The 27,285-nt window shown below is 46.7% G+C and overlaps 1 protein-coding gene and 1 pseudogene across 3 annotated transcripts; one reads left to right on the top strand and one right to left on the bottom strand.

Annotated features, from left to right (window-relative positions):
- Positions 1-1,038: 1,038 nt before the first annotated feature.
- On the bottom strand, positions 1,039-25,702 carry Fam76a (family with sequence similarity 76 member A). 3 transcript variants are annotated; one of them, XM_028888155.2, is made up of 9 exons: positions 25,505-25,702; positions 24,025-24,089; positions 21,113-21,167; positions 20,007-20,159; positions 15,080-15,237; positions 13,000-13,086; positions 6,902-7,037; positions 4,229-4,330; positions 1,039-3,225 (listed from the first exon to the last, which is right to left on the bottom strand). In XM_028888155.2, the coding sequence occupies exons 1-9, from the start codon at positions 25,583-25,585 to the stop codon at positions 3,139-3,141; spliced, it is 924 nt and encodes a 307-aa protein (XP_028743988.1). In that variant the 5' UTR covers positions 25,586-25,702; the 3' UTR covers positions 1,039-3,138. The 3 variants fall into 3 exon arrangements, with proteins under 3 accessions (XP_028743988.1, XP_028743989.1, XP_037058918.1); XM_028888156.2 differs by lacking the exon at positions 13,000-13,086 and having other exon boundaries at positions 25,505-25,695; XM_037203023.1 differs by lacking the exons at positions 24,025-24,089; positions 25,505-25,702 and adding an exon at positions 21,406-21,868.
- LOC114706028 lies at positions 10,406-10,553 on the top strand (annotated as a pseudogene).
- Positions 25,703-27,285: the final 1,583 nt, after the last annotated feature.

Here is a 27,285-nt window from a genome sequence, read left to right on the forward strand (position 1 = left end):
AATTTGGGAAGCGGCTGCTGGGTATTTGGGAGTTGCTGGCAGGATAGAAACTCCCCTCTAATTACACCTAAACCCGTGATTCTTGCTCCTGGAGTGAACATATGTGGGCCCTCCCTTCTCATGCTGGAATGTTGGTGATTTTGCCTCTGCAACCAATAGGATAGTGGAGAAAGTATGGGAATGTCTTGTCTGAAGCCAGGACATGAAACACAGTGGAGCTTTTGCCTTGCTCTTGGGTCTGTTTTAGTTCCAGAAGCTACTCCATGTGGCAGTGGTAGTCGGCACAGCTCCCATCCCACAGGCACTTCTACTGCCGTTACACCACCAGGAGGAAAGATCTGTGTCCTCTCCTTGAGTCTGCAGGGGTTTCTGACTACTTTAACATGAGTGTGTGTACAGGGGCCATGAGGGCATGTGACCTCTGGAGCAGATGAGACGGAACACAGCTACTGCCTTATCATTGTAACAGTGCTGCTTGGAGCCTTCCAGTGCTGCCTACGTCTGATTACCTCAAGGCCACCATGCCAGGGAAGGCTATGCTCTACAGAAGGGACACAAGTGACCGATAGCTCTGTTCCGCTTCCACCTCGCCCAGCCCAAGTGCAGGCAAATGAGCACTGAGCAGGCTAACTCCAGGCCGTGACCTCTCAATCTTCCTAGCTGAAAACCTAGATGTGGAACAGAAACCAATTCTTGTCCTTACTCTGTTGAAATTATCCAACAGGACCTGTAGGCATTTCAAAATGGTTTTGAGTCATTAAAATTTGGTCATTTATCTTATAGTAATAGTAACAAGAACCCCGTTACTGCTGACGGGTTTTAAATTCCCCATTAGTCTACAAATAGGATAAACTTAGGGTGCCGGAAAGAGTATGATATGTCTACAGGTAAATCAGCAAGAAATAAACACATGGGCCAGGTGCAGCTCAGTGGTTCAGTGTGTGCACAGCCTGAGCAAGGCCCTGGGTTCCACCCCCAGAACCAGAACAGAAAAGAGCTGGGGAGGGGAGACAGAACCCAGGAACTGAATCCAAATAGTCATCTGAGTCAATATGAATTTTATTAACACACATCTGTCAAAGTCTGTACAAACCAAAACATTCCTATGTTTTAAAATGTCCATTATTACAAACATACAAAGAAACAGAAGGTGTTACCAAAAGTTACTCAATTTCATGGTAAAATGCTGTCATGATTTTTTTAAAAAAACCAACATTTCAAGACTGAGGTTTCCTCTTTACCGTTCAGGAGCTCATGGTAGTTTAGAAAATGTATAGGTTTGCTGAATATTAAATGCGAAGACCTTAAAAAAAGATTTAGTATAAAACTAAATGAGCGTCTGTGTACTGTCTCATTTCCCACGCACGGTTTCTCAGTTTTACCTTTTGTTTGAGAGACTAGGACCGTCATTCTTTTTCTACCATCTTTTTCCCACAGCCAACACAAATGACCTGAAATATATCGTATGGTAATTTATCTTTACCTAAAAGTTCCTCATTCAAAAAGTTACAAAACGATTCATCAAGGGAAAGCTGCATTCCCTACCACAGTACTTTATGAACACGTCCTTCGAGCCTCCTGTCAGAAAGAGCCCTCATGGCCGTACCTCTGTCCCTGTGTCTGAGAATGCCACCGCAAACTAGAGAGCACTGTGGACAATGACCGTGACTGCTCTGACGCTGGTGGACTGTGGTACAAATGTCACCTGTCTCCATGATCTGCTCTAACGCCAGCAGCACCTGCACTGATCCCAAGGTCTGTTCTGGGTCAGGGCACATACAACCCATTTCTAGTTTCTTTCACAAAAATCCAAGAGTGAGGCTCCACATCTGAACCTCTCCCTTCCCACCTGCCTACTGGGTCACGATGGGAGAAGGGCACGCTGGGGGAGACCCCGCTGCTGCCAGGAGCCCCTTGCTCTCTAGACATTCTCAGTCAGAATAGGGAGCTCACAGGATGGGGTGGACAGAGGGAGGAAGTGCAGTCAGACTCCTCCCCATCACACAGCCCATGCCTAAGCAGTCCATGCTAACCCCGGGAAACACACAAGAGTTCAAATCTCATCCCACTTGATCTGCTCATGTTAAAAAGAACAAAACAAGAAAACCGTGCTCTGTTGACAGCCTGGCGTGACAGCTGACACGAGCGGATGTTTTTAAAAAAGAAGTGGCAGTGTGGGAATTTAACATTATGAGAAAGAAGAGGGAGGGGGAGGGAAGTGTCCAGTACAACCTGGACAACCGTTCTTTCTGCCCTTACTTAAAGACAGACTGGTCAATGCTCTGCACCCTAAGCATCTCCTCAAATGCTCTTCCACAGAGTCCTCCAAAGGCACTTAGCTCCACACTTACACCTCCAGCATTTACCTTAGCCTCAAGACTCTAAGGTAATGAGAAAAAAATGATTGGATTCTTTTACTAAAAGCTAGCAAACAGGTTTGGATTTTTTTTTTTTTCTGTTTTTTTGAAGAGGCATTGCTTTTTACAAGAACTAGCCAGCCTACCATCATTCCTTTATCAAGAAAAGGTTTCCTTTTTGAAAAATAAATAAAACTCTGTCTATACATAGTACAAAGGTCATACATAATATACCTGGAAAAACCCAAGAGTATACCCTGAAGCAAAAAGTTTATTGGCGAGAGAAAGCCTCTCTCAGCGCACGAAGTCTCAAGGTGGCAGTTCTCAAGGTTCAGAGGGCGGCAGTGATGCACAGTGGATGACAGACTACTTGCGCGTGGGGATGGCAGGTGTGCCGGTGGACAGAAACTCTGCACAGAACACTGAGCAGTGACCACTATGAAAAACATCGAGTACTAAAATAGAGGGAGGGAGGGAGGGAGGAAGGGAGGGAAGGAGGGAGGGAGGAGCACAGGGGAGCGGAGGAGGGAGAGGAGGAGGGAGAGGAGAAGGGAGAAGAGGAGGGAGGGGAGGAGGAGGGGGTCTGAAGCCCCAAATGCTCAGCATGCAGTAGTAACACGGCACAAACCAGGTGTGTCCATTCAGCCCACTACATTCGCACAAAGGGTAATGGTAAGAAAATAGAGATTTTGTAAGAAAGCACAATTCCCAGAGAACAGCCAGGTGGCCAACCCTGACCCAGGAGCACCGGCTGTTGTCGCTGGGAGCCTTCTTGTGGTCCTCACGGAGACGTAATGGTGCCTGACTTCTCGGACTTCTTGCTCTTGGACAAAGCAGCTGCCTGTTTGAGAAGCTCTCGGTTTTTGGCCTAAAAATAATAAAAATAAAAAGTCAGTGCAAGAACAGATTTCAAAAGTACATAGTATGTACTCACTCAAAGTGGATTCTAGATATAAAGCAAAGGACAATCAGACTGCAACCCACAGAACCAGGGAGGCTACATAGCAGGGGGGACCCTAGGATGACTGTGGCTTATAATAAGTTTTGGTTTTACTCAATCACTGGGCAAGCCTCAATGAAACATTTCACTATTAGGATAAGAATTTGTACCGTATCAAGCTGATAATAGAAAAATAAATAAATAAAAGGGAAAAAAAGTGAAGAAAAAAAAAGAGACCTTAGCTACAGGTAGGCAGTTCCTCTCTGCTCCCTCTTGGGTTTGGATGCTGAGATGGAAGAAGAGCGTGGGAATATAAGAACAACTTGGGACTATAACTCGGCTTTCCAGGACCCTATGATAAATCTCCCATGATGTAATGAGTTTTTATCCCCTAATAAATTCCTTTGCTCTTTAAAAAAAAAAAAAAAAAAAAGGTGATTAGTAGATGGTCTCCGTGCAGAGTGAGTTTAGTGGGTAATAATAACAATAACAATGTGAGAGCAGCGGTCTGCAGATGTAAAGGAGGGGACACCGAGGGGAGGGGCAGGCACTGGTCCAGAGAGGAGAAATAACGGAAGTTCTGGGGCGTGACACCTGCTTGAGTTAAAAAGTGAAGCGCACTGGTGAGCTTGGTCTCTCGGGACCACTGTTACAGAAAGATGACGTGTGCAACACAGACCAACCAGGAAGCCTTAATGAGCAGAATAAGTAGATCTATAATTCAGACATCTGGACTCACATCTGGTGAATTAAAGAAATAAAAGAGCACATTTGTTAATTCCAGTTCTTGGGAGAAAAAGATGAAAACACACTCAAATGAAACAATGCAAGACGTCTGAAGGGGGTTTGTGTACTCTGTAAACAAAGAAAAAAAATCTAAGGGATGGTTACCAAACACAATCATGAGCACAGCGGGTCACCATTCACTCACCTGCAATTGCTCTGTGACTTCTTTGTGGGTTTTCTCCATTTGGTTCATTTTGGCCCGAGTTTGAGACTCCTGATACTGAAAATCAGCCTTCAGCTCTGTAATCTGAAGGAAAAGAATCAGTGACTTCAACTCCTTCATAATGGTAAATGTTTGGTAATGGAGATCTACAGTCTTCCAATTTCCTGGGACCCAGGGCTCTCCTGCATAGCCACACAGCCATCAAAGCCACACAGCATCCTTTTTCCTTGAGGCTTTTCTGAAGATTCACAAACCCGGAGCTCACTACCCTTCTCCCTTTCTTCCCCTCTCCCCTCCATCTTCCAAGTCCCAAGGTCAAGAATTCTCCTGCCTCAGGCTCCCCAGTGGCTGCAGTTACAGCTGCTCAATACCTCCCTCCAAATCTGAGGAAACCATTCTGGTTGGCCACAATGGTGGTACATAAGTATAACCTAAGCACTCAAGAGGCCAAGGCAGGAGGGCTACCTTGAGTTCAAGGCCAGCCTAGGCTATATAGCGAGATTGTCTCAAATACACACCCAAACAACAACAAAAAACTTGACTTAAACTACTACTCCCTTGAAGATTTGATAGTTCTGAAAACCCTTTGAATGCTTGTTTACAAGCTAGAGAAGAATTGCGAGTGATCATTGCTCTCAATTCCAAAAACACTGTTTATTACCCATTCAATCTTCACTTATTACTTTATTTAACTTTTTACTCTATCATTATTTGTGTATGACATGTGTCCCTGGAGGTCAGAGGGCAGCCCTGGGGAGCTGGTTCTCCCCTTTCCTCAACAGTGGGTTCCAGGAGCCAATCAGGGTGTCAGGCTTTCCAAGGCAGCACTTTACCGACCCAGCCAGCTCACTGCACCTAGTGTTTGGTTTATTAAAAACATTTGTGAGTTACATTTGCTTATCCACTTACACATGAGTGTGTGTGTGTGTGTGCCACAGTGTGCATGTGGAGGTCAGAGGAGAACTCCAAGAGTCCGCTCTCTCTTTCTACCATGGAGATCCTGGGGATCAAACTCAGGTCATTGGGTTTGGTGGCCACCTCACTGGCCCTACTGTTTTTAAAAATTAACTCACACTTTGTCCTATCTCTATAATAGCCTGAGGCCTAAAAGGTTAAGTATGCCACAAGAACCAGCAGTGTTAATGTGGTGCTGATCCAACTGCAGACTCCTATCTACTGACTGCAGGTTCAGAGGAGGGTGGCTAACAAACAGTGACTGGTGAGCTGAGTCGAGACAGACCAGCAACAGGCAGGGAAGCGGAAGAGTCCAGACACAGGCACAAAAACAGGCCACCAAGGGCTGTTACCAACGGCTGACGACTTCACAGCAGCAGATGGGGCTAAGGATGGGCGGCCACAACACAGCAGAGACAGTGCCCTAACCGGGCAGTGTGACTGTCGCTTGGAAGCTACAGGACTAAGTTTAGTTGGTTTGCTCTTTTCAAGACTTGAGTTCTGCGAGGAGGAAGCAAGTGCTCTTCTGGCCCCTACTGTGCAGAAGTCTGCCTGTGCCATGCTCATCTGGTCCAAGACATGTGAGTCTGTCATCTGTCACTCACACAGAAGAATGGAAAAAATACAGGGACTGGGGGCTGATGTGAATGGTTAAGTGCTTGCCTAACCCGCACAAGGCCTTGGTTTCCATCTCTAGGACTCCCCCCAAAATGCATGAAAACAAACACAAGAACTTCTACAAAATTTAAACCAGGCATGGTGATGCACACCTGTAATCTCAGAACCAGGGAGACAGAAGATCAGAAGTTCAAAGTCATCCTGAGCCACACATGAATTCAAGGCCAGCCTGGGCTATACGCAATCCTAGCATGCATCTATAAAACCAGCACTTGAGAAGCAAAGGCAGGACTGCCACAAGTTCAAGGACAGTCTGGTCTGCTAGCAAGTTCCAGGAAGTGAGGACTCCACAGCAAGTCTCTCTCAAAAAATCGGGACAAGGGTCAAGGAGGTGGTTCAGAGGGTAAATAAATCAGCATTCTCAACCTGTGGGCTGAGACCCCTTGGGCAAACCTCTATCTCCAAAAATATTTACATTACGGTTCATACTATTAGATGTTTTTGTTTGTTTTGGAGACAGGGTTTCTCTGTATAGTCCTGTATAGTAGTATGTTAACTAGGAATGGAGTTCAGTAGCACAGAATTTCCTAGCACACACAAGACCCTGGGTTTAGTCCCCAGTAACCGGCCCCCTCCTCACCACACACACACACACACACACACACACACACACACACACACACACACACACACAGAGTATATTGTTATATGCTCCCTGCTGGACTGCTTGGTGCATACTAGACAAGCACTCTGCAGCTGAGCTACACCCTCAGCCTTCCCCGTGGCTTTTATACACTGTGTCTGTTGGGTTCATAACTGATGTCCTGTCTGAGAAGTGGGAACTCCTTGGCAATGCTGAGAAAAATCAGCGTTCTGAACCCCTAGGCTGAGGTGGACGGACCAACAAAATGCCACCCCATGAGCCAACCTGGCAAACAGACCCTCTTCTCAGGGAGTCCCACACTGACCACAGGCTCTCTTTCAGAGCACCAGTGCTAAGTAGCTAACAGAGGGGAGCATCATTCCCCGTCCCATGGTCTTCCCTCTGTAAACCTGGCCCGAAAGGCGGTAATGAAACCCTACCTTCTTCTCTTTCTCTAAGATCATCTGGTCCTTCTGATGCAGCATCTTCTTCAGAGTGGCCACCTCTTCCTTCAGCTGGGCAATGATGACAAAGTGGTCAGTGCCAGGGGAATCCAGAGCCAGGTCTGGGGAAAAGCTGGGTAGAAAATGGAGAGAGACATTTCCTAACTCTACTTAAGGCTATACTCCAGGTCACCTGATGGGGGCTTCAGTGACTATCTGAATTCCTGCCATCAGACTCACCAGTATCTGCTGGACTTGAATTAAGTACAGGAAAGGTGGTCATCAGAAAATGATGCCAACCCCAAACCAACCCCACAACCTGTCATATGTGGGACCAAAATAAACATGAGATCCCAAAAGCCAAGCTTATTACCTCAGGCTCATTGAAGATCTCCAGCCACGTTTGTGATTACAGAACTGTCCTAGAATCCTCGATAGACTATCTATTAAGAGCGCACGCTCAGCCCTAAAGTCCTGTGATGAGGTTCAGCTCCTAAGAAACTGAGACACCAGCTGGCTGCTGGTGGCGCACACCTTTAATCCCAGCAGTTGGGAGGCAGGGGTGGGCAGATCTCTGTGAATTTGAGGCCAGCCTGGTCTACAAAGTGAGTTCTAGGACAGCCAGGACTATTATAGGGAGAAACCCTCTCTCAAAAAAAGAAAAGAAACTGCAGCTCCCACCTTGAAGCACGCAGTCTCCCCTAAAAAGACGGGGTGTACAGGAAGACTAGCTTCTGTGCTGCAAAGGCAGCCTAGAATCTTAATATTCAGCAGGCTGAGGCATGAGGACTTCTGAGTCTGGGGCCCACCTAGGCTGTAGTGAATTTCAGGACAGTCTGAGCTCCAGTATGAGACTTGTCTCAAACAACAACAAAAAGAATTTGGGATGCTTAGTGGAGGAAGGGACAAAGGGGACAAACTCCAGTCACATCACATGCTTTTTACGACTCTCCACTTTGTCAAAGTACTGGTGACGCTCATGTCCTTTTAGCAGACCCTCCTCATTTCTCCCATTTCAGGAAATCTGTAAGGCCTTGAGATTACATGCAAACTCTTTTCTGCATCTACAACAGGAGGTTTTCTGGGTGAGGATCCAAAGTTTTCCGAGATGCCTCAGAACAAACCAGGAACCACTGCCAGAAGGTCACTTCCGGTCTGTTTTTAGGGAGTTCCCAAAAGTTTACTTTTCTCTACAATCTTTAAATCAATACACAACTCTGAATACTGATCTCAATCCTCTGTCAACAGAGCAACAACAGGACTCCTTCCAGAATCTTATATGGTAGCTAATAAGTAGTGTTGGAAGACACTCAACCAGCCTTCCGACTGCACACACTCCCTCATGGTTACCAAGTCAGATACTCCTATGGCTGGGCTGGAGCCCATCCACATGCAGCACCTGGAACAGAGCACTGGAGGAAGATTAGACTGATGTTCTCCTAACTGATGAATGTCCCCAACTGCAAGTTCGGGGTAAGCAAGAGTCAACGCAAACTAAGAAAACAGGTGTTCAGGATAAGGCCCATCAGTCTTCTCCAAGTTCAGATCTAGAAGTTCCCTTGTATCTGTTTCAATACCCACCAAAGCATGTCTTCTCTCAACCCCACAGAGTATTTAAACTCCTAACTATAGCAAGTAAGGGCATAGTACTGGCTAACCGGGGGTAACTCTTCACTGTCTCCAAAGCTTCAAATGCTCTGCTCTGCCTGCTTCTCAGGAGACTATCTCTCTTGTTGCTGCTGTTGGCAGTGCTGGGGATTGAAGCTGGGGTCTCGTGCGTGAGACGAGAACGCTCTACCACTGAGCTTAAGCACCAGCCACAGAAATTAATCTTATACCAATCAACTCTTGGCAAAACCAGCCCAGTGTATCCTGCATGGGCCTGATCCCTCTGAAGATAGGAGCTCTCAACACTAGAAGACAAAGCAAGGACTAGTTACCAAGGCAGAAAGCTAGTCTCTCCAATACCTCCACACACAGGGAATTTAGTGCTGCTCCAAGACATTTCCTGCCTTTTCTGAAAGCTTTTAGCATAAGAACAGGGTCTCTGCTAAGAGGCTGAGGCAGGGAGATCGGAGATTCAAGGCCCACCCTCAAGACAAACAACTCTTTTCCTGAGTTGAATCAAAACAGGGCTGCAGTAACAAAGCACACTGTCCAGAGGCCATCTTCAAAGGCCACAAGGAAGCCCAAGGCTGCAGGCTCAAAGGCAGAGAATAAAATGAAATTTAAAAAGTCCTTTGGAAGTGACAAACTGTAGGTGCCTGGCTGCCACCCATTGCTAAATTGGATTCTGGACTGCCTACGGAGCACTTAGCAGTATGACTGAAGAGTGATCGGCATAGTTTCTCAAGGAAGGAACACTGTCTAACTCCTATTCCTCAAATCAGAAAGTTCTGGTCACAATTTTAACTAGGGAATTAGAAAACATTGGGCGGGGGCTGTGACTTCGTAGGCTACTGAGAAACAAATAGACTAAGCCACCTTCTAGGTATAAAACATCAGAGAAAGCTAAGATAATGTGTTCTGTCTACAGCGTGAAAAGCTGGGGGACAATGAATAGGACGGGAGGCGGGCATGGCGGTGCACTCCATTAATCCTATCGCTCGGGAGGCAGAGGTAGATGCAGGCAGATCCCTGGGTTCCAAGCCAGCCTAGGTCTGCACAGAAAGTTCCAGGACTGCTTCTTAGTCTGTTGGCAAAGGCCAAGTACAGTAGTAATATTCTTATTAATTTAATAGAAAGTTCCAGGCCAGCCAGGTCAACATAGGGAGACCCTATCTCAAATGAGAGAGAGAATGTGCCTCAATATTAAATAAGATTATGGCAGTAAAAGATCAACATAAAACTGTCATGAGGCAACATACAGAAGACATAAGGAATAAAATTTAAAGAGTAAAAGCATAAATTTAAAAAAGTTAGTGTTGCCAGGCAACAGTGGTGCACGCCTTTAATCCCAGCACTCAGGAGGCAGAGCCAGGAGGATCCGTGTGAGTTCGAGGCCAGCCTGGTCTACAAGTGAGTTCCAGGACAGGCACTAAAACTACACAGAGAAACCCTGTTTCAAAAAACAAAAACAAAAAAATAGTGTTGGAGATAGAAACTAAGGGCCTTGTGCTAAGGAAGCACTCACCAGTGACTCCCCAGCCGCTCCAGCCCTGAGCATGTAAGTACATGTCATACTTCAGAGCTAGAGATGCACCTTAGTCCACAGTACTTGCCCTGCATGTACAAGGCCCTGGGCCAGATCCCTAGTAATACAGAAACCTGGTAAGAGTGGTCCCTGCTTGTAATTCCAGGACTCAGGAGGGAAAGATGGGGTAATCAGAAGCTCAAGGTCATCCTCCACTACACAGAGATTGAGGCCAGCCTGGGATACACGAAACCCTCTCACCACTTCCCCATTCTCTCTCTCCTCCTCTCTCTCTCTCTCTCTCTCTCTCTCTCTCTCTCTCTCTCTCTCTCACACACACACACACACACACACACACACTATAGGAAGTGCTTGCTTGGGCAGCACATATACTAAAACTGGAACAATACAAAGATCAGCATGAGCCGGGCAGTGGTGGCGCACGCCTTTAATACAAAGATCAGCAGGGCCCTGTGTGAAGATGACATGCAAATTCCTGAAGCATTTCATATGTATAAATATTAAATGAATATTAAAAAGGAGGATAAAAATTATAGAAATGCCTCTTTTGTTACTGTTTTTTGAAGCAGTGTCTCATGCATTCCAGGCTTATTTGAGTCCCTATGTAGTTGATGATAACCTTGAACTCTTGATTCTCCTGCCTCAACTCCTAAGTGCTGGGATGACAGGCGGGTGACACCAGCCTAGCTTCAGAAGCAAAGAAAAAGAGCAGGAAAAAAAACACAAAAAGTAAAAAGGATAACAAAATGCAACTTATGTTGTGTTATGAATATTTAAAAGAAATGCAAATAAGTTGACTAAATTATTAAGAGCACTAATAATGCAGGGACATTTAAAAGAAATGTGTTTATGGATGAACATTTCTGTGGCAGCAGAAAAAATTACCTACATTTTCAAACTGTCAGATAAACATGGTGGCACATCCTGTAATCAGTGGACTGGGGTAAGAGGACTACCTCAAGTCTGAGGTCAGCCTGGACTACTACCAAGTTCCAGGAGAACCAAAATTACAGCGAGACTGTCTCTAACCCTCCCCTCCCCGCACAAATAAAACAAAAATAACAACTTTTTAAAATTAGTATGAGGCTAGGGATACAGCCTAGTGGTAGAACACTTTCCTAATAGGAAGCCCTAGGTTCACTATTACATACATACAAAAACAGTATGGGAAAAATGATCTTTTTTTTTTTTTGGTTTTTCGAGACAGGGTTTCTCTGTGTAGCTTTGCACCTTTCCTGGAACTCGCTTTGGAGACCAGGCTGGCCTCGAACTCACAGGGATCCTCCTGGCTCTGCCTCCCGTGTGCTGGGATTAAAGGCGTGTGCCACCACCGCCCGGCCGAAAAATGATCTTTTAATGTCTTCTCTGGAGGACATAATAAAAGACCATGTACCTAAGGCACGGACTAGCATCCCACTGAACAAAACCATCCTTACTTGTGGCCGGATGTGAGTCAACAATCTGCAGGGCCAACCTAGGTTTTAGCTTGGCACATCTCAGGCAACAGACAGTAGACTAGCAGAGAAACCTCAAGACAAGCAAGCTGGCCAAGGTAAAGCTGCTAGAGACTGGGCCAGCAGAGCTGCAGATCTGAAGGAGCTTCCGGGGACCATCAGCACGGCCTGGGGTTAAGGAAGCGGATGGGAATGGTGGATCTGAAAGTACAGGGCTGGGCTTTAGTGGCCTGCTTTCTAGGACTTTCAAAAAAATGCCTTCCTTGAAGCAGTTTTTACAGAATCACGCAAAGGCGATGGACACATCTGTTTTCTTCACAACAGCCCAACTGGCTGCTCAAAGGAATGGGCGAAGAGACCAGAAAGTTGGTCTGCATGGTTCTTTCCCACATACAACCTGAAAAACTTAAGCATTTCCAGAAGGTTCAAGATGAAAACCAATTAAACCAGTGTCGACAGACACTGCCCTGGTAGGATCTGAAATCAAGTAAATAAAAATGCAGCAGGAAGAGGAGACTCCACAGACGATTTGCATTCTGGGAGATAAAGCAACAGGCAGCCCTGATAAGGCCCTGGCTGGTGGCTCCCACAGCCACACTGGCTGGGAGGGAGGGCTGCGAATGTTCTCAGAATGGAGAAGAGTCCAAGGACTTTGGGGAAGGGTCAGGTGATCTCACTTCAGGACGCCTGGGCCTGGAGGAACAGGAAAATGGATGGCTCCAAGACTCTGTTGAGAAGCAGCCCACTGCACCAACGCAGCCGGGCTCTGGGTATTAGGACAAAGCAGCTCATGAGAGGAAGCATCGCTGAGAGGAGAGGAGCAATGAAAATATGCATTTAGGCAGGCCCAAATGAAACAAACCACTGAACTCTATCTCCTTCTCGTCTGTCCCAGCATCTGTCCTGGAAGACTCTGAAGAAGTGGGAATATCCGAGCAGACATGCAACCCTACCTTCACCCTACCCCTGCTCTCTCTAAATCAACTCCTCCTGGAGGCTACAGGCCCAGACCACACAGAAAAACATTCATCTCCTCACTTCTTACACTTCCTTAGTGGACTGAAGAATAACTACAGTTAATCCAGTTACTAGTTCTAAATATGTATTTTTTGTTTTTGAACTGGGTTTCACTATGTAGCCCTGGCTGGCCTTGAACTCACAGAGATCTATATGCCTCTGCCTCTGCCTCCCAAGTGCTGGGATTAAAAGATTATGCCATTACACTATCTTGTTTCTGTGGCCTGGCCACCCATCTGACTAACTTCCCAAGTTTTGGGACTACAGGCAAGGCCAGCATTGCCCACTAAGTTCTTAAATTCACCTGATAACAGCTATCAGTAGGGCTTATCCGTAACTATCAAGTGACTAGCGTAGCACCCGTAACAGGTCCACTCAGGACCCTGGCTAGCTCTGAGGTAACCTCAAGTGTAGTCAAGAACTATGTATGCATTTCAAGTGCGTGAGCACTCATACTCCAACTGGCTCACCTGTCTCCGTTAGTTGTGATTGACTCAAACTTGGATTTTTTCTTTGGGATTTCATTTTGAATTGAAGATGTAGAAAGTGTTTTCTGGCTTTTGATGGCAAAAAGAGAGAGAGACACATTAGAAATCAAAGATTAATAAAACACTCCAAGGAAAGTCTGTCAAGTGGGCCAACAATGTTCTGGGCAATGGCTTATTATTTTTGATTAGTAAAATCTTCCAAGGTACTTTATAGGTTTGGATGCTTGGATGCATGGGTAGCCAGTTTCTACAGGGTCAAAAACCATTTTGATCTTAATTACTTACTTCCTGGCTGATTAATAGTTATGAAAACAGAACTGATCAAACTGTAAGAAATGTGTTTTCTGGTTTAGAAAGTCTCTTCCATTTCCTATCCCCCACGTATCTTCCATCTCATAGCTCTAGGAAGGACAGACAAGCCAGACCTGACTTACCCAAGGGAGTCAGCAGGAAAGCTGTAACAAAAGCCAAGCAGGCACGCCTGAACTAGCCTTTCTCATGACATCTCTGTGAATGCACACTGGACCACAGTCCCACAGAAGAACTAGCTTTAGATGTAGTACTGTCACTCACAGCTGGCTCTAACACCAAAGCCGGGAGCCTGCCCCCGCCATGAAATCCCTTCCTTCAGACCGATGTCCCAATGCCACACGCAAGGGGCTCAATGAAGTGCCTCAGGGTGGTTCACTACATGTGTGTAGTGGGAGAAGTTGGGGTATGTGAGGATGAGACAGGGTTTCATGTAGCTCAGGTTGGCCTAGAACTCGCTATATAGCTGTGGCTGGCCTAGAACTCCCTATATAGCCGTGGCTGGCCTTGATCTCCTGACCCTTCTGCTTCCACCTCCAGAGTGCTGGGGTTACAGGAGTGCACCACCACCTCCAGGCCAAGATGAAGTTTCTGTAACATTTCTTAGCTTACCTATACTTGCACTGAAAGAGCAGCCCTGATGGGGAGCACTATAAACCAAGGCCTTGCAAACATTAGGCAAACACTACACTGAGCGACATCCCCAGTCCTCAGTTCCCCTTTCTTTCAGTGCCTTCTCTACTAGCCAGGGTATTGCTGCCCACACAGGCTGGGTCCTTCCCTTGCATAGGCCCCTCAGTAGCGCCCATAAGCCCCTGATGTGTGTGCAGACCCTCTCCTCCTCCTCCTCCCCCTCCCCCTCCTCCCAGGCCCTCTAGTCCTCTGCTAGTCCCTCTCCTAGGACGCCCCTGCCTTGTCCTCATCTGACAAGTTCAGTCCATAGAGGGACGATTATAGCAAGCTCTTCTCCAAGTCAGCTTTCCTGCCTTTCTGCCTGAATCTTGACAAATTTGCAAAGTGGTGCCCATTGCATTAGATTGTGATGACTTGATTACAAATCTGTCTTCTCTACCAGAAGGCATACCATTGAGAGCAGCATGGCTTTTATTCATCTCTGTATTCCCAGCAGAGTCCCTGGCCCATGAGAGTACTTAATAATGCCTAGTGAGCAAACAAACCATAATGACGGTAATAAGAAAAAACAGCTAAGACCCACTGAATACCGCCATTAGAAAACAAACTGCTATTCATGGACTATATAATTTGCCTTCACAACAACCCCATGAGGTAAAGCTATTCTCTTTCTCATTGTCGAGAAAATTTGCTGGAGACAGGATTAAACCTGAGCCCAATTCTCAACATCACTGTATATACTCTTAAAAGAAGCTTCAGCCATCAACAAAAGGACATCTTTCAACTGGCTCCCGCCCTGAAAAAGTCTAGAATACCAATCAACTATTTGTCCAAATATATATATTAAAATGCGGTCTGTAGCCAGGAAACAAAACGTCCAATCCCCAAGGGAGTATGCACAGTTAGAGTTGAGAATCCCACTTACAAGTTCCTCACACCTTAAAGACACAATACAGAAACCTCCTTGGCCCTTGCAGGCAGGAACTACAGAAATGGCAAGCCAGACTTCCTAAAGGCTTGTAGCAACAGGAGCACTTCTGAGATGCCGCCCTCCTCGACAGCCTGAGGAGTGGGGCTCCCGGCCTGCCGGCTCCTGCAGTCCCCTCATGGACCTGGTTACCTGTTGTAATGGCCGCCACCACCCAGGCGGCTGTACTGCCCCTTCTCCTGATGGCTGGCTCGAGAAGAGCTGCTCAGGTGTCTCCTCTGCTCTTTGGTCTTCTGAAGGACACGCTTGTAGGACAGTGTGCACAGCCAGCACAGGAGCTTCCCATCTACCTGAAAGACGAGACAGTTCAGGAGGTGAGGTCTGTGCTAACCGTGACCACTAAGACCCTGGGCTAGACCCACTCAGGTTAGCTCCAGCCCTGCCACCTGCAAGCTGGGTGAGCCTGGGGCAGGTCACAGGCTGTAGTGACAATGGACAGAGACCACTCAGTCTGGTGCCATACACATAAAAACTGACCTCTCTTTAGTGCAGTGTTTAATCCTAACACTCGGGAGGCAGAGGCAGGTGGATCTGAAAGTGTAAGGACAGTCTGGGCTACAGAGTGAGTTCCAGGACAGCAAGGGCTACACAGAGAAACCCTGTCTCAAAAAAACCAATAAATAAATAAGTACACATTTTTATCATGCAACTAAGGAATGCTGAGAGCAGGAAATAGTGTTCCCCAGGGATGAGCCCCCCAACTGGTTATCCAACACCAAGCTGTCATTCTAAATTCATACACACACAAACAGCACTGGTGAGCTGAGCAGGTGTACTTTCATATTTGTTATAAGTATGTACGTAACAACAAGGAAAAAGAGGGCCTGAAATTTGAAGGGAGGAAGAGAGCAGGGAATATGGGAGAGGCTGAAGGGAAGAGAGGGAAGGGATGTAATTATATTTTAGTTTAAATTTTTGTTTTGTTTTTTTCTGGGACAGAGTTTCTCTAGGTAGCCCAGTCTGGCCTCAAACTCAGAGATCTGTCTGCCTTTGCCTCCAGAGTGCTGGAATTAAAGGTGTGTGCCACCACTGTCTAGCATAATTTAAAATATTTTTAAATAAAAAATAAAATTTTAATTAAAAAATGTTTATCTCAGTGTGGTAAGACATCTTTACAATCCCAGCAGCACTCGTAGCCCAGAGACCAGGAGTGCAGGCCAATCTCACTACACAGCCAGTGCGTCCAAAGCTGGCTGGGTTACAGGAAACCTTATCTCCAAAGACGAACAAAAGCCGAATGTGGTGGTACAAACCTTTAACACTAGCACTCAGGAGGCAGAAGCAGGCAGACAGCTGTGGGTTCAAGGCCAGCCTGATCTACAGAGTTCCAGGCCATCCAGGGCTACACAGTGAGAGCCTGTCTCAAATAAACAAAACAAAAAAGGTATTTTCTGTAACTACCTCATTCAGTCTCCCTCTGTTTCTCTGACATAGCTGTTATTCTTGTCAGAAAAGATAAAGAAATGGACACATAATGAGAACAACTTGTCCAAGATCATTGAGCTAGCCCCAGGAACAAGAAAGGACTCAGAGTACTGCAAAGCCCAAACTGTCCCCTACCCCTGGAGATGGACAGAACACTAGTTTTTCCCTTTATCTTTATTTATGTGTGGGTGTTTGGCCTGCCTGTGTGTCTGTGTACCAGTGATGTGCAGTGCACTCGGACGCCAAAGGCGGCCTTGGATTCTCTGGGACTGGAGTTTAAGAGGCTGGTGTGAGCTACCACGTGGGAACTGGGAATCAAATCTGGTTCAAGAGCAGCCAGTGCTCTTAACCACTGAGCCATCTCTGCAGCCCAGGGAAAAATACTACTAAAGGGACCTCCTGATTACTAACACAGCTTTTCCAACATCTCATTTAGGGAAAGGTGTCTCAGCTTCCAGGCAGGAGTATTCTCATCAGTGAAAGTTATGTCCCTCCACTATAAATTAATAAATCTGGTTAACAGGAGTCAGCCTTGAGCGCACAAGAACTCTGGGCATCGACAGAGTTTCAGGACTGTAACACATTCTGTGTTCCTAAGTATTTCCTGACCACGACAGACGATGTCCAGGCCACTGCCACAGAGAAAAAAGATGAAGAAAGAGCTCACAGCCTAATGGGGTGAGAAACACAGGATACAGAAGATAATGTTTCATAATGCTACATTTCCAAGACAATAAAGGAGTGATAGGAATTGTAACCAAGGGAATTAAAGACTGTCTCCAGCATGTGCTGTGGTATACCTCTGTAATCCAGCACTTGGGGAGGCAGAGGCAAGAGGATTCAAATTCTTCCTCAGCTACACAGGGAGTTCAAAGCCAGCCTGGGCTACATGAGACCCTGTCTCACCTCCTCTTGCTCCGAAAAAGGTCTCTGTAAAGAGGGGCCACCCAAATTAAGACCAAAGAAACCAGTCAGAACTCTCTGGAAAAGGCTGCTTGAAGCAAAGAAGAACCAGCACAGAGGAGAGAGAAGAAAACTGGGAGGCCTGAAGACTGAAAGGTGGTCACAGGTGAGGAGAGCGCAGGGCGAAACTGAGCGCTGGGTAAGACCTGGCAAGCACGGAAGAGAAGAGTTTGGGTTTTATCCAAGTAGAAATGGAAGCCACAGCCAGGCAGTGGTGGCGCACCCCTTTAATCCCAGCATTCCGGAGGCAGAGGCAGGCGGATCTCTGTGAATTTGAGGCCAGCCTGGTCTACAGAGTGAGTTCTAGGACAGCCAGGGCTACACAGAGAAACTGTGTCTCGAAAAACCAAAAGAAAAAGTTTAAAAAAAAAAAAATAGGAAGCCACTAGGGGGTTTTAAGAATAGAGAGATTAGTATGACCAAACTCTAAACCATTTTGATCCATCAAGATACTGAACTCAACAGGCACATTCTATGTGATGTGATCTTGGGATCTTTAACTTCAACACAGAAACGTCTGGAGCTGCACAGTAGCACTGGCACCATGGCCTCACTTATGCTATCATCATCTCTACTTCTTAGACTTACACAGACTTTGGCCAATTACCACTCATATGAAGCACTTCTCACTATAATTTGAATTATTTTAAAAGGTTATTACATTATTATTTATTCATGTGGAGGAGGTTTATTTATGTATGTAAAGCTCAGAGGACAATTTACAGAAGCCAATGTTCTCCTTCCTCCATGTGTGTTCTGGAGATGAACTCAGGTCATCAGCCTTGGTAGCAAGAACCTTTATCCGCTGAACAATCTCACAGGCCCCAATTAAATTCTTAAGAAGTGTTACAGGAAGATGGTCATGGTGGTGCCCGCCTTTGGTCCCAGCACGCGTGAGGCAGAGCCAGACAGACCTCTGAGTTCGAGGCCAGCCTGGTCTACAAAGCAAGATCCAGGACAGCCAGGCCTACACAGAGAAACCCTGTCTTGAAAAAACAAAAAACAAAAAAAAAAAGTAAATAAATAAAAAATGTTAGGGGCCAACAAGACTGCGCAGTAGGTAAAGACACTTGCTGCTAAACCTGATGACCTCAGCTCAATACCTGGAAACCACATGGTAGGAGAGAACAGCTCTGCAAGTTGTCCTCTGACCTCCACAGGGTACCTGTGGTACATGAACCCAGACGTAAATATACGAAGTGTAACTGTAATAAGACATGGAGAGGGAACATGGGAGCACACACCTTGTGTGTGTGTGTTTTAGTTTTCTGTTTTCGAGACAGGGTTTCTGTGTAGCTTTGCGCCTTTCCTGGATCTCACTCTGTAGACAAGGCTGGCCTCGAACTCACAGAGATCCGGGATTAAGAGAGCTGGGGTTGCTGGGCGGTGGTGGTGCGCTCCTTTAATCCCAGCACTCAGGAGGCAGAGCTAGGCAGATCTCTGTGAGTTCAAGGCCAGCCTGGACTACCAAGTGAGTTCCAGGAAAGACCCAAAGCTACACAAAGAAACCCTGTCTGGAAAAATCAAAAAAAAAGAGAGAGAAAGCTGGGGTAAAGGCATAAACCACCACTGCCCGGCAGGAGCACACACCTTTAATCTCAACAGTCAAGGCCAACCTGGTCTATATACAGTGAGTTCCAGACTAACCAGATACAAAGAGACCTTGTCTTAGAAAGAGAAGAGGGCCGGGCGGTGGTGGCGCATGCCTTTAATCCCAGCACTCGGGAGGCAGAGGCAGGCGGATCTTTGTGAGTTCGAGGCCAGCCTGGTCTACAAAGCGAGTTCCAGGAAAGGCACAAAGCTACACAGAGAAATCCTGTCTCGAAAAACCAAAAAAAAAGAGAGAGAAGAGGAAAATGAGCTGGGGAGATGGCTCAGCGGTTAAGAGCCCTTGTTCTTACTTCTTTTTTTTTTTTTTTTTTTTTTTCCTTTTTAATTTTATGAGTCAGGGTTTCTCTGTGTAGTTTTGTGCCTTTCCTGGATCTCACTCTGTAGCCCAGGCTGACCTCGAACTCACAGAGATCCGCCTGCCTCTGCCTCCCCAGTGCTGGGATTAAAGGCGTACGACGTCGACACCACCACCACCACCACCACCACCACCACCCGGCACCCTTGTTCTTGTAGAGAATCCAGCTTGCACGTGGTGACTTGCACCCACACTGCTCCAGGTCCAGGGATATCAGGCCCACTCCTGACCCTGTCCAGCACCAAGCACACACAAGGTACACATATACAGAGCAGGCCACATACAAATAGAGATGGATAATGCTAGGAAAACCATTTTCTGTTTTAAAGAAAAAGAAATGGGCCTGTAAAATGGCTCAGTGGGTAAGGAAGGGACTTGCTACCAAGCCTGTCCAACTGAGTTTGATCCCTGGGACCCGCATGGCGGGAGGAGAGAGCCTATCCACCGCTCCCCACGCAAACATGCATATACTGTGGCAAGCATAAGCATCCCTCTCATACACACAAAATAAATAAATGTAACAAAAGAAAATTTAAAGAAGTGTTAGACTAATGGTCTAGATTTGATAAATGAAGAACACAATCTAACTCTCTAAGGTCAATAACAGGAGGACAGGAACTCAGAATCATGCCCACCTGATTTGGCCCAATTTACTCCCCCCCCCACCCCCAAAAAGAAGCTAAAGAAGACAAACCAGCAATTTACCTTCTTTCGATCGTCTTTCCTGTCAAACGCACACTGCTGCTTGCACTGTTCACAAGAATATGGGGGTCCATACTTCTTCTCTGAGTTTGTGCAGCGCTGGCATTTATTGCCAATAAATGCTGCAATTATGTTGCAATACTGACAAGGCTTAGGCTTAAAGAGGAGAAAAAAGATCAAGTAAGTATATCATAACATACTGGCCCATTTTTCATGGTCGTACGTCCTACTCTGTAGCCCATGACACGTGGCAAACACAGTATTCCCAACATCATGCATTGCCCTACGCTGTTCAAATGAAGCCCAATCCTTACCATCATAAAAAAGCAATCCCCATATGATTATAAACTTTTTAAATAAATAAAATAACAAATAACCAAAGCTCATTAGTGTCTATGATGAAACTTCAACAACAAAAAAATCCAATAGAACATAGTTTGAGGCCAGCTTGGGAGATACATGAGACATTGTTTCAGAAAAACAAAAACAGGCCAAGCATGTTTAATTCGGCACTCAGGAGGCAGAGTCAGGTGGATCTCTGTGAGTTCCATGCCAGCCTGGTCTACAGAACGAGTTTCAGGACGGCCAGAGCCAGACAGCAAGACCCTTGATGCAAAACAACAAAAACCAGCCAAAGAGATGGCTCAGTGGGCAAAGGTGCCTGCCAACGCCAGAACAGAGGCAGGAGAGCTAACTCCACAGAGCTACTCAGACATTCACACGCATGTGTGCCAATAAGCAATATTCAGGAAGGCAGGCAGGAAAGCAGGGAGAAAGGAAGGGAAAGGTGGGGGAGAAGGAAGGTAAAGGGTGTGTGTGTGTGTGTGTGTGTGTGTGTGACTTTAAAACTTTTAATGTATATGGGTGTTTGCACATATGTATGTGCATTACCTGGGTACACTGCATGCAGATGAGAGAAAGGGGTGTCAGATCCCCCGGAAATGGAGTTACACCTGGTTGTCAGCCACCGTATGAGTAGCTGGGAACTGAAGCCCGCTGAACCAAGTACTCTACACCACTGAGCCATCACTCCGCCCTGGAAGGCTGGCTTCTAAGAGATCTGAGTACTCACTCCTGTTAGGATTTTGGTCCAGAGAAATCCTACTCACCGTTCCATACAGCTGCACGTTCTGAGCACACTTCTTGCATATTGTATTGGTTTTACTGTTAAAGGAAACAATGAAACAAGACTTCTCTTAGAACATCTGAAACCTTATTCCTCTGAAGTCCAAGGAATTTGTCATTGCTAGGGCGCTAGGGGCTAGGTGATGTATAGACTGGACATTTGATAAACTAATAAGGAACCCTAGTGTAAAGAGAGAATAAGTTACTTCAGATTACGCCGCACCCCCACCCCAGGTTGGTATTCTACTCATGTAGCCCATGCTGGCTTCAAACTCACTATGTAGCTGAGAACAGCTTTGACTTCCTGTGCGCGAGGACTCCAGACGTGAGACCACCGTGCCCAGCTTTCATCATGACATCTGTAAGTATCCCTAAATAAAACTAAAAGGCCCTCAAAACATGGTGTTACACTCAAGTGAAATACGAGAAAAGAAGCGAATTCTCTCTACTTCAGATGATTATCTGAAACATTTTAAGGTGAGGAATCAGATGTGTGTGTCTGGGATATGAACTCAAGACTACACTCTCCGTTGTAAGGAAGAGTATGAAAAGCAGACACAGGGAAATAGATGCTATGGACAAACACTTAGTATCTATGATTTCTCTAAGTTAGCCACTGACCAGATAAACACTTCAGATAAAACATCTTCAGATAAAGCCAAATTAGCCAACCATAGTGGCACATGCCTTTAATCCCACTACTCAGGGTCAGAGGCCAGCCTGGTCTACATAGCAAGTTCCAGGCCAGCCAGGGCTACAGAGTAAAAGTATGTCACACACACACAGTCTAACCCTTTATACAAAAGAATGTTTGATTGATATATAAACATATTAAATGGTCTGAGACCAAAATAAAAACTGAGTCCATTTATTTTGCCATACCATTTCTAGGGAGGGGACCATAAAGTTCAAACAGAAAACAACAAGGTGGGCATAGCGGTGCACATCTTTAATCCTAGCACTTAGGAGACAGAGGCAGATGATCTCTGAGTTTGGAGCCAGTCTGGTCTACAGAGTGAGTTCCACGACAGTCAGAACTACACAGAGTAACCTTGTCTTAAAAAGAGAGAGTCAGGCCTGGCGATGGTGGGGCATGCCTTTAATCCCAGAACTTGGGAGGCAGAGGCAGGCGGATCTCTGTGAGTTCAAGGCCAGCCTGGTCTCCAAAGTGAGTTCCAGGAAAGGCACAAAGCTACACAGAGAAACCCTGTCTCGAAAAACCAAAAAAAAAAGACAGAGAGAGAGAAAGGAAAGAAAAGAACAAAAAGAAAAATTAAACACCTCAGAGTTGAGAACATTTAAATTAAACTGAAACTCAGGACATGGTGGTGTGGGTCTGTAATCCCAGTGAGGCCGTATGGACATAGCTGATAGACCACTTGCCTACCATATGTAAGGCCCTGAGTTTGATCCCAAGCATTCAAAAAGAAAAAAAAAAGAAGGAGATATGCAAACCAAAATTTGCCAGGGCAATTTTTAATTATCTGCATGTATAAGCGTCTTCCATGTTGGTAAGTACCATGTGAGAGCAGGTGCCCTCATTTCCTGGAGTTACAGTTGGTTTTTTTAAACAGGTCTTACTATATAGCTTTAGTGGTTGGCCTGTAGCTCACTATGCAGACCAGTGCTGCAATTAAAGGACTGCTAGTATTTTATTGTGTGTAGGAGGGTGGCTGTTGTTGAGAGAGACAGGGTCTCTCTCTGAGTGCTGGGATTAAAGGTGTGTGCTCAATCAGCCTGCTTAAATGTTTAAAGTCACATGTCATTCACTTTTCAGATCCTTGATCATTTCATATGTGGTGTTTATTTGAGGCAGGGTCTCACCAGTCCCTGAGATTACAGACCGGCACCTCCACATGCTCTGCTCCCACTTCTCTTTCAAAGTGGCAGGAAATTGCACTAATAAAATAAAAATCTAAGCAGAAAATGGGTAATATACACGCACACTATATACCCGTTAATATACAGGAAACTATATAATCTGTGTATAATGTAATTGACTACAAATCTGTATGCTCTAGGTGGGTGCCGTGGTGAATGCCTTTGATCTCAGCACTATGGAGACAGAGGGAAGTGAATCTCTGGGCGTTAAGACCATCCTGGAACTGAAGAGATGGTTCTGGTTAAGAGCACTTTCTCTATTTCCAGAGGACCTGAGTTCAGTTCCCAGTACCCACGTAGGGTGGCTCACTACTCCAGCTCCAGGGGCATCTGATACCTCTAGCTCTTACTGGAACCTGCACTCAGAAATGCACTTAACAATAAAAATAAAACTTTAAAAAAAAAAAAAAAAGACTATTCTAGTCTACATAGTAAGATCTCATCCAAAAACTACAATTAATTATAATTATAGCCCTATGTGTACATGAAATGCAAGCAGAAACTTTAAGAAATAAGTCTATTTACATTTTTTTTAAATTTTATTTGTTTTGGTTTCTTGAGAAAGGGTTTTTCTGTGTAGCCCTAGCTGTCCTGGAACTCACTCTTTAGACCAGACTGGTCTTGGACTCAGAGATCCCCCTGCCTCTGCCTCCTGAGCACTGGGATTAAAGACCTGTGCCTCTACGCTTGGCATTTATTTTTTATTTTTTGGTTTTTCCAGACCAGGCTGGCCTTGAATTCACAAAGATCCACCTGCCTCTGCCTCCTGAGTGCTGGGACTAAAGATGTGCACCACCACTGCCCGGCCTTGGCCTACTTTTTTTTAATGTTACTATTTTTTAAAATGTGTGTTCTAGGTTGGCCATGGTGGCACACGCTTTAATCCCAGCCCTAGAGTGGCTGAAGATAAAGACTGTCTCAAATTGAAAGCTAGCCTGGGCTACTGTCTCAAATACACTAAAAACAAAACAGCGAGAAAAACAAAAACCTCTTTCCCGGCCAACCAGAACTCTACCTCTCCTGCTGGTACTCAGTCCTGCAGTAGGTGCACTTCACAACAGGGTGAGCAATCCGGCATTCCTGAAACGAAAGGAGGTGATCATTTGGAAAGGCACTGGGGAGTGGAAAGAGCCAACAGCAGGAAGCAGCCGAGCTGGGTATTAACTACCCCTTAGCACAGCCACTACACTTGAAGTGAGTCATTTAACTTTCTGGACCTGATTTTCCTCCTCTGTAATAGCTGCATCACTTCCCTGCTGTTGGTGTGGGAGTAAGAATTTGTATGAACTACTCATAAATTGTAAAACAAATATATGCATGAATAAAGCTCCAGATTGGTAACCAGTCTCCAGATTCCAGGGCTGGTTATCTGCCACCGTGGGATACCAAGAAGGATAACCGGGGAGTGGGGATGAGGGGTATGAAGGCAACAGATTAAAGTCGTTTTGTTTATAGAACTTCCTTTTTAAAAAGAGAAAAAAAAAAAAAAAAAAAAAAAAAAAAAAAAAAGCCAGGCTTGTTGACGCACGCCTTTGATACGATCACTTGGGAGGCAGAGGCAGGCGGATCTCTGAGAGTTCCAGGGCTGCCCGAACTTCAAGTGAGACCCTGTCTCGAAAACAAACAAAAAGAAAAATTTACATAATAGTTCTTATGTCCAAAGGATACTGTAACATTGTCTTTCAGACTCGGTAAACACGAGTGGCTGAGGGAAAGATGTAAACATTTCTTTCTTTTTTTTTGTGAGCGACACACATCAGACACATTCTGAGATATCTGAGAATTCGTCAACCGCCACTTCACACGAGCTTGGTGACTTAATTGTTGCTCTAGTCACTTGAACAAAGTGGGATGAAGAAACAAATAAAAACATTGGCATTTCAGGGGTTAAAAAAATGGTTAGGGCAAGACAGCCCAAACCATTTTTTACCAACTAGGTGTTAAAAGGTCATCTGATTCGTGTGTTCCAAGGCTACGCTGGTGAATTCTTTTCATTTTCCCTAGTAAAGCCTTGCCACCTCCAACTTTGAGACTGGCTGAAAAGTACCCATGAAGTGTCCGAGTTCGAGACACTCCTCACAGGCAGCACCCGACTCCGGGGTTCAAATCTCAGGAGGGACAAGGGAGGTCCCTGGGCCCTCCTTCTGCACCCAGGGCGATCACGGCAGGAGAGAAGGCGATCCAAGCAGATCTTGCCGGGGGCCAGTCGGGGACAAACAAGAGACTCGCCGTCCCCTCCCGAGACCCCACCGGGTCCAAGAAGAGAACCCCGGCGTTGCTAAGCACCGGGACACGCCGGCTGCCAGGGCCTGGACTCGGCCCCGGGCTTCCCCACGTGCCCCGCAGTCCCGGAACAGCGGAGCGCCGTGCCTCGGCGAAGCGGGCCGGCCACACCCTGCCCGAGGGGACCCCGGCGGGCGTCCTCGCAGGACCGAGAAAGTCCGAGCCGCGCCCGGAGCGTCCCCAGCTCCCGGCCGCCGCCCCAGCCCGCGCACCTTGCACAGCTGCTGCCCCTGAGACAGCGCCTCGAAGGGGAAGCGCTGGTGGCACTTGGTGCAGGCGTAGAGCGCCGCCATGTCCGGCCCGGGCCGTGCTCACCGCCGCCCCGCCCGCCGGCCCGCCGCTTTATCTGACAGTCTCAGGCACAACCTGGCGGCGGCGGCCGGCGGCGGGCTGCGGAGGGCGGGCGGGCGGGCGGGCGAGGGCGGGCCGCCGGCGCGGGGGCGGGCTCTCCGGTGCTGAGCGGCCGTTCGCTGGTCCGCCTAGACGTCGATCAGGCGGCAGGGGGCGGAACGTGGGGTTCCCGACCGCTCTGATTCGGTCTAGATTGGGCTACGCCACTGTGACGCTCGGAGCCGCGATTATGTAAAGCGCAGTCACGCGGGGGCGCCGCCTGAAGACAGCGTCTTCCGACCCCGGGAATCGCGGAAGCTCCCTGGCTCCGCCCACTCTCCCGCGGCGGCCCCGCCCTCGCTCCGCCTCTCCCGGGCCGCGGGCGCATTCCTGCTTCTCGCGATATTCCGTGGAGTTGTGATGTTTTGGGTTGCCATGGAGCTTCCTGCTGGGCGAAAGAGGGCGGGATCGGGGTGACCGTGCTGCGACGTCGGATTCCAACTCTGAGGCCGCCCTGAGTTTGAACCAGGTGGGCAGCCAAGAAGGAAATTCTATTCTCGGAGCAGGCTGTTTGCTCAGCCCTCCAAGAGGGAAAACAGGATATTAAGATGAGTCTCCTCCGTGGGCTGGAGAGGTGGCGCCGAGGGACTGCTGCTCTTGCAGAGGACTTTGGTTCCCAGCACCGGCATCTGGTGGCTCAAGCCGCCTGTAACTCCAGCAGCAGGGGTTCCTGATGCCTCTGAACGCTGCAGGCACCTGCCCTCACGTGCATTTGCAGATATTCACACACTAAGTAAAATATAATAGAAAAAAGATTTTGAGTCATGTAAACAGGGCCTCCATGTTTACACGGCATATGCTTGCTTGTCCAGAGTGTTCCTGGTGCCTCTATTTCTAGCTCCAGATCTCCGCTATTTTGCCCACCGTTTTCATCAGACTGCTCCTTTCATGTAACCCCTGGCAATGTCCGTTTGGATCATCTCTGTCTCTCCCTCAATACAGAGCTAACTGATCTATTCCTTCACTATTGCCTAGCACGTATGAGACTTTGGATTTGGTTTGATTAAAAAAAAAAAAAAAAAAAAGGTGGGGGAGGAGGGGTATAAAGCATAGGGAGGGGAGAGAGAGAGAAAGGAAAAGAAAGTGTTGGTAATCATTCACACAATAAACCTTTTTAAAGATTGATGGATGGTGCCGGGCGGTGGTGGCACACGCCTTTAATCCAAGCACTGGGAGGCAGAGACAGGCGGATCTCTGTGAGTTCAAGGCCAGCCTGGTCTACAGAGCGAGATCCAGGAAAGGCGCAAAGCTACACAGAGAAACCCTGTCTTGAAAAACAAAACAAAACAAAAAAAAAAAAAACAACAAAAAGATAGATAGATGGATGGATGTATTTTATGTATTTGGTTTTTCAAGACAGGTTTCACAGTGTGTCCTTAGCTGTCCTGGAAGTCGCTCTATAGACCATGGTGGCCTCAAGCTCAGAGATTTACCTGCCGCTGCTTCCCAAGTGCTGAGATTAAAGATGTATTATTTTTAATTTAATTTTACGTGTGTGAGTATGTGCACATGAGTGCAGTGCCTATGGAGGCCAGATGGATTCCCCTGGAGCTGGAGTTACAGGCAGTTGTAAGCTACCGGACATGGGTGCTGGGGACCAGAA

This window comes from Peromyscus leucopus, chromosome 2 (assembly GCF_004664715.2).
Source record: "Peromyscus leucopus breed LL Stock chromosome 2, UCI_PerLeu_2.1, whole genome shotgun sequence".
Lineage (NCBI taxonomy): Eukaryota > Metazoa > Chordata > Mammalia > Rodentia > Cricetidae > Peromyscus > Peromyscus leucopus.

Coding starts and splice junctions, on each gene's coding strand:
- Fam76a (XM_028888155.2), bottom strand. CDS start 25,585: ATGGCGGCGCTCTACGCCTGCACCAAGTGCCACCAGCGCTTCCCCTTC. Junction 20,160..21,112: donor ACGTGCAGCTGTATGGAACG/GTGAGTAGGATT, acceptor CTCCTCTTTAAG/CCTAAGCCTTGTCAGTATTG. Junction 13,087..15,079: donor GGTGGCGGCCATTACAACAG/GTAACCAGGTCC, acceptor TGCCATCAAAAG/CCAGAAAACACTTTCTACAT.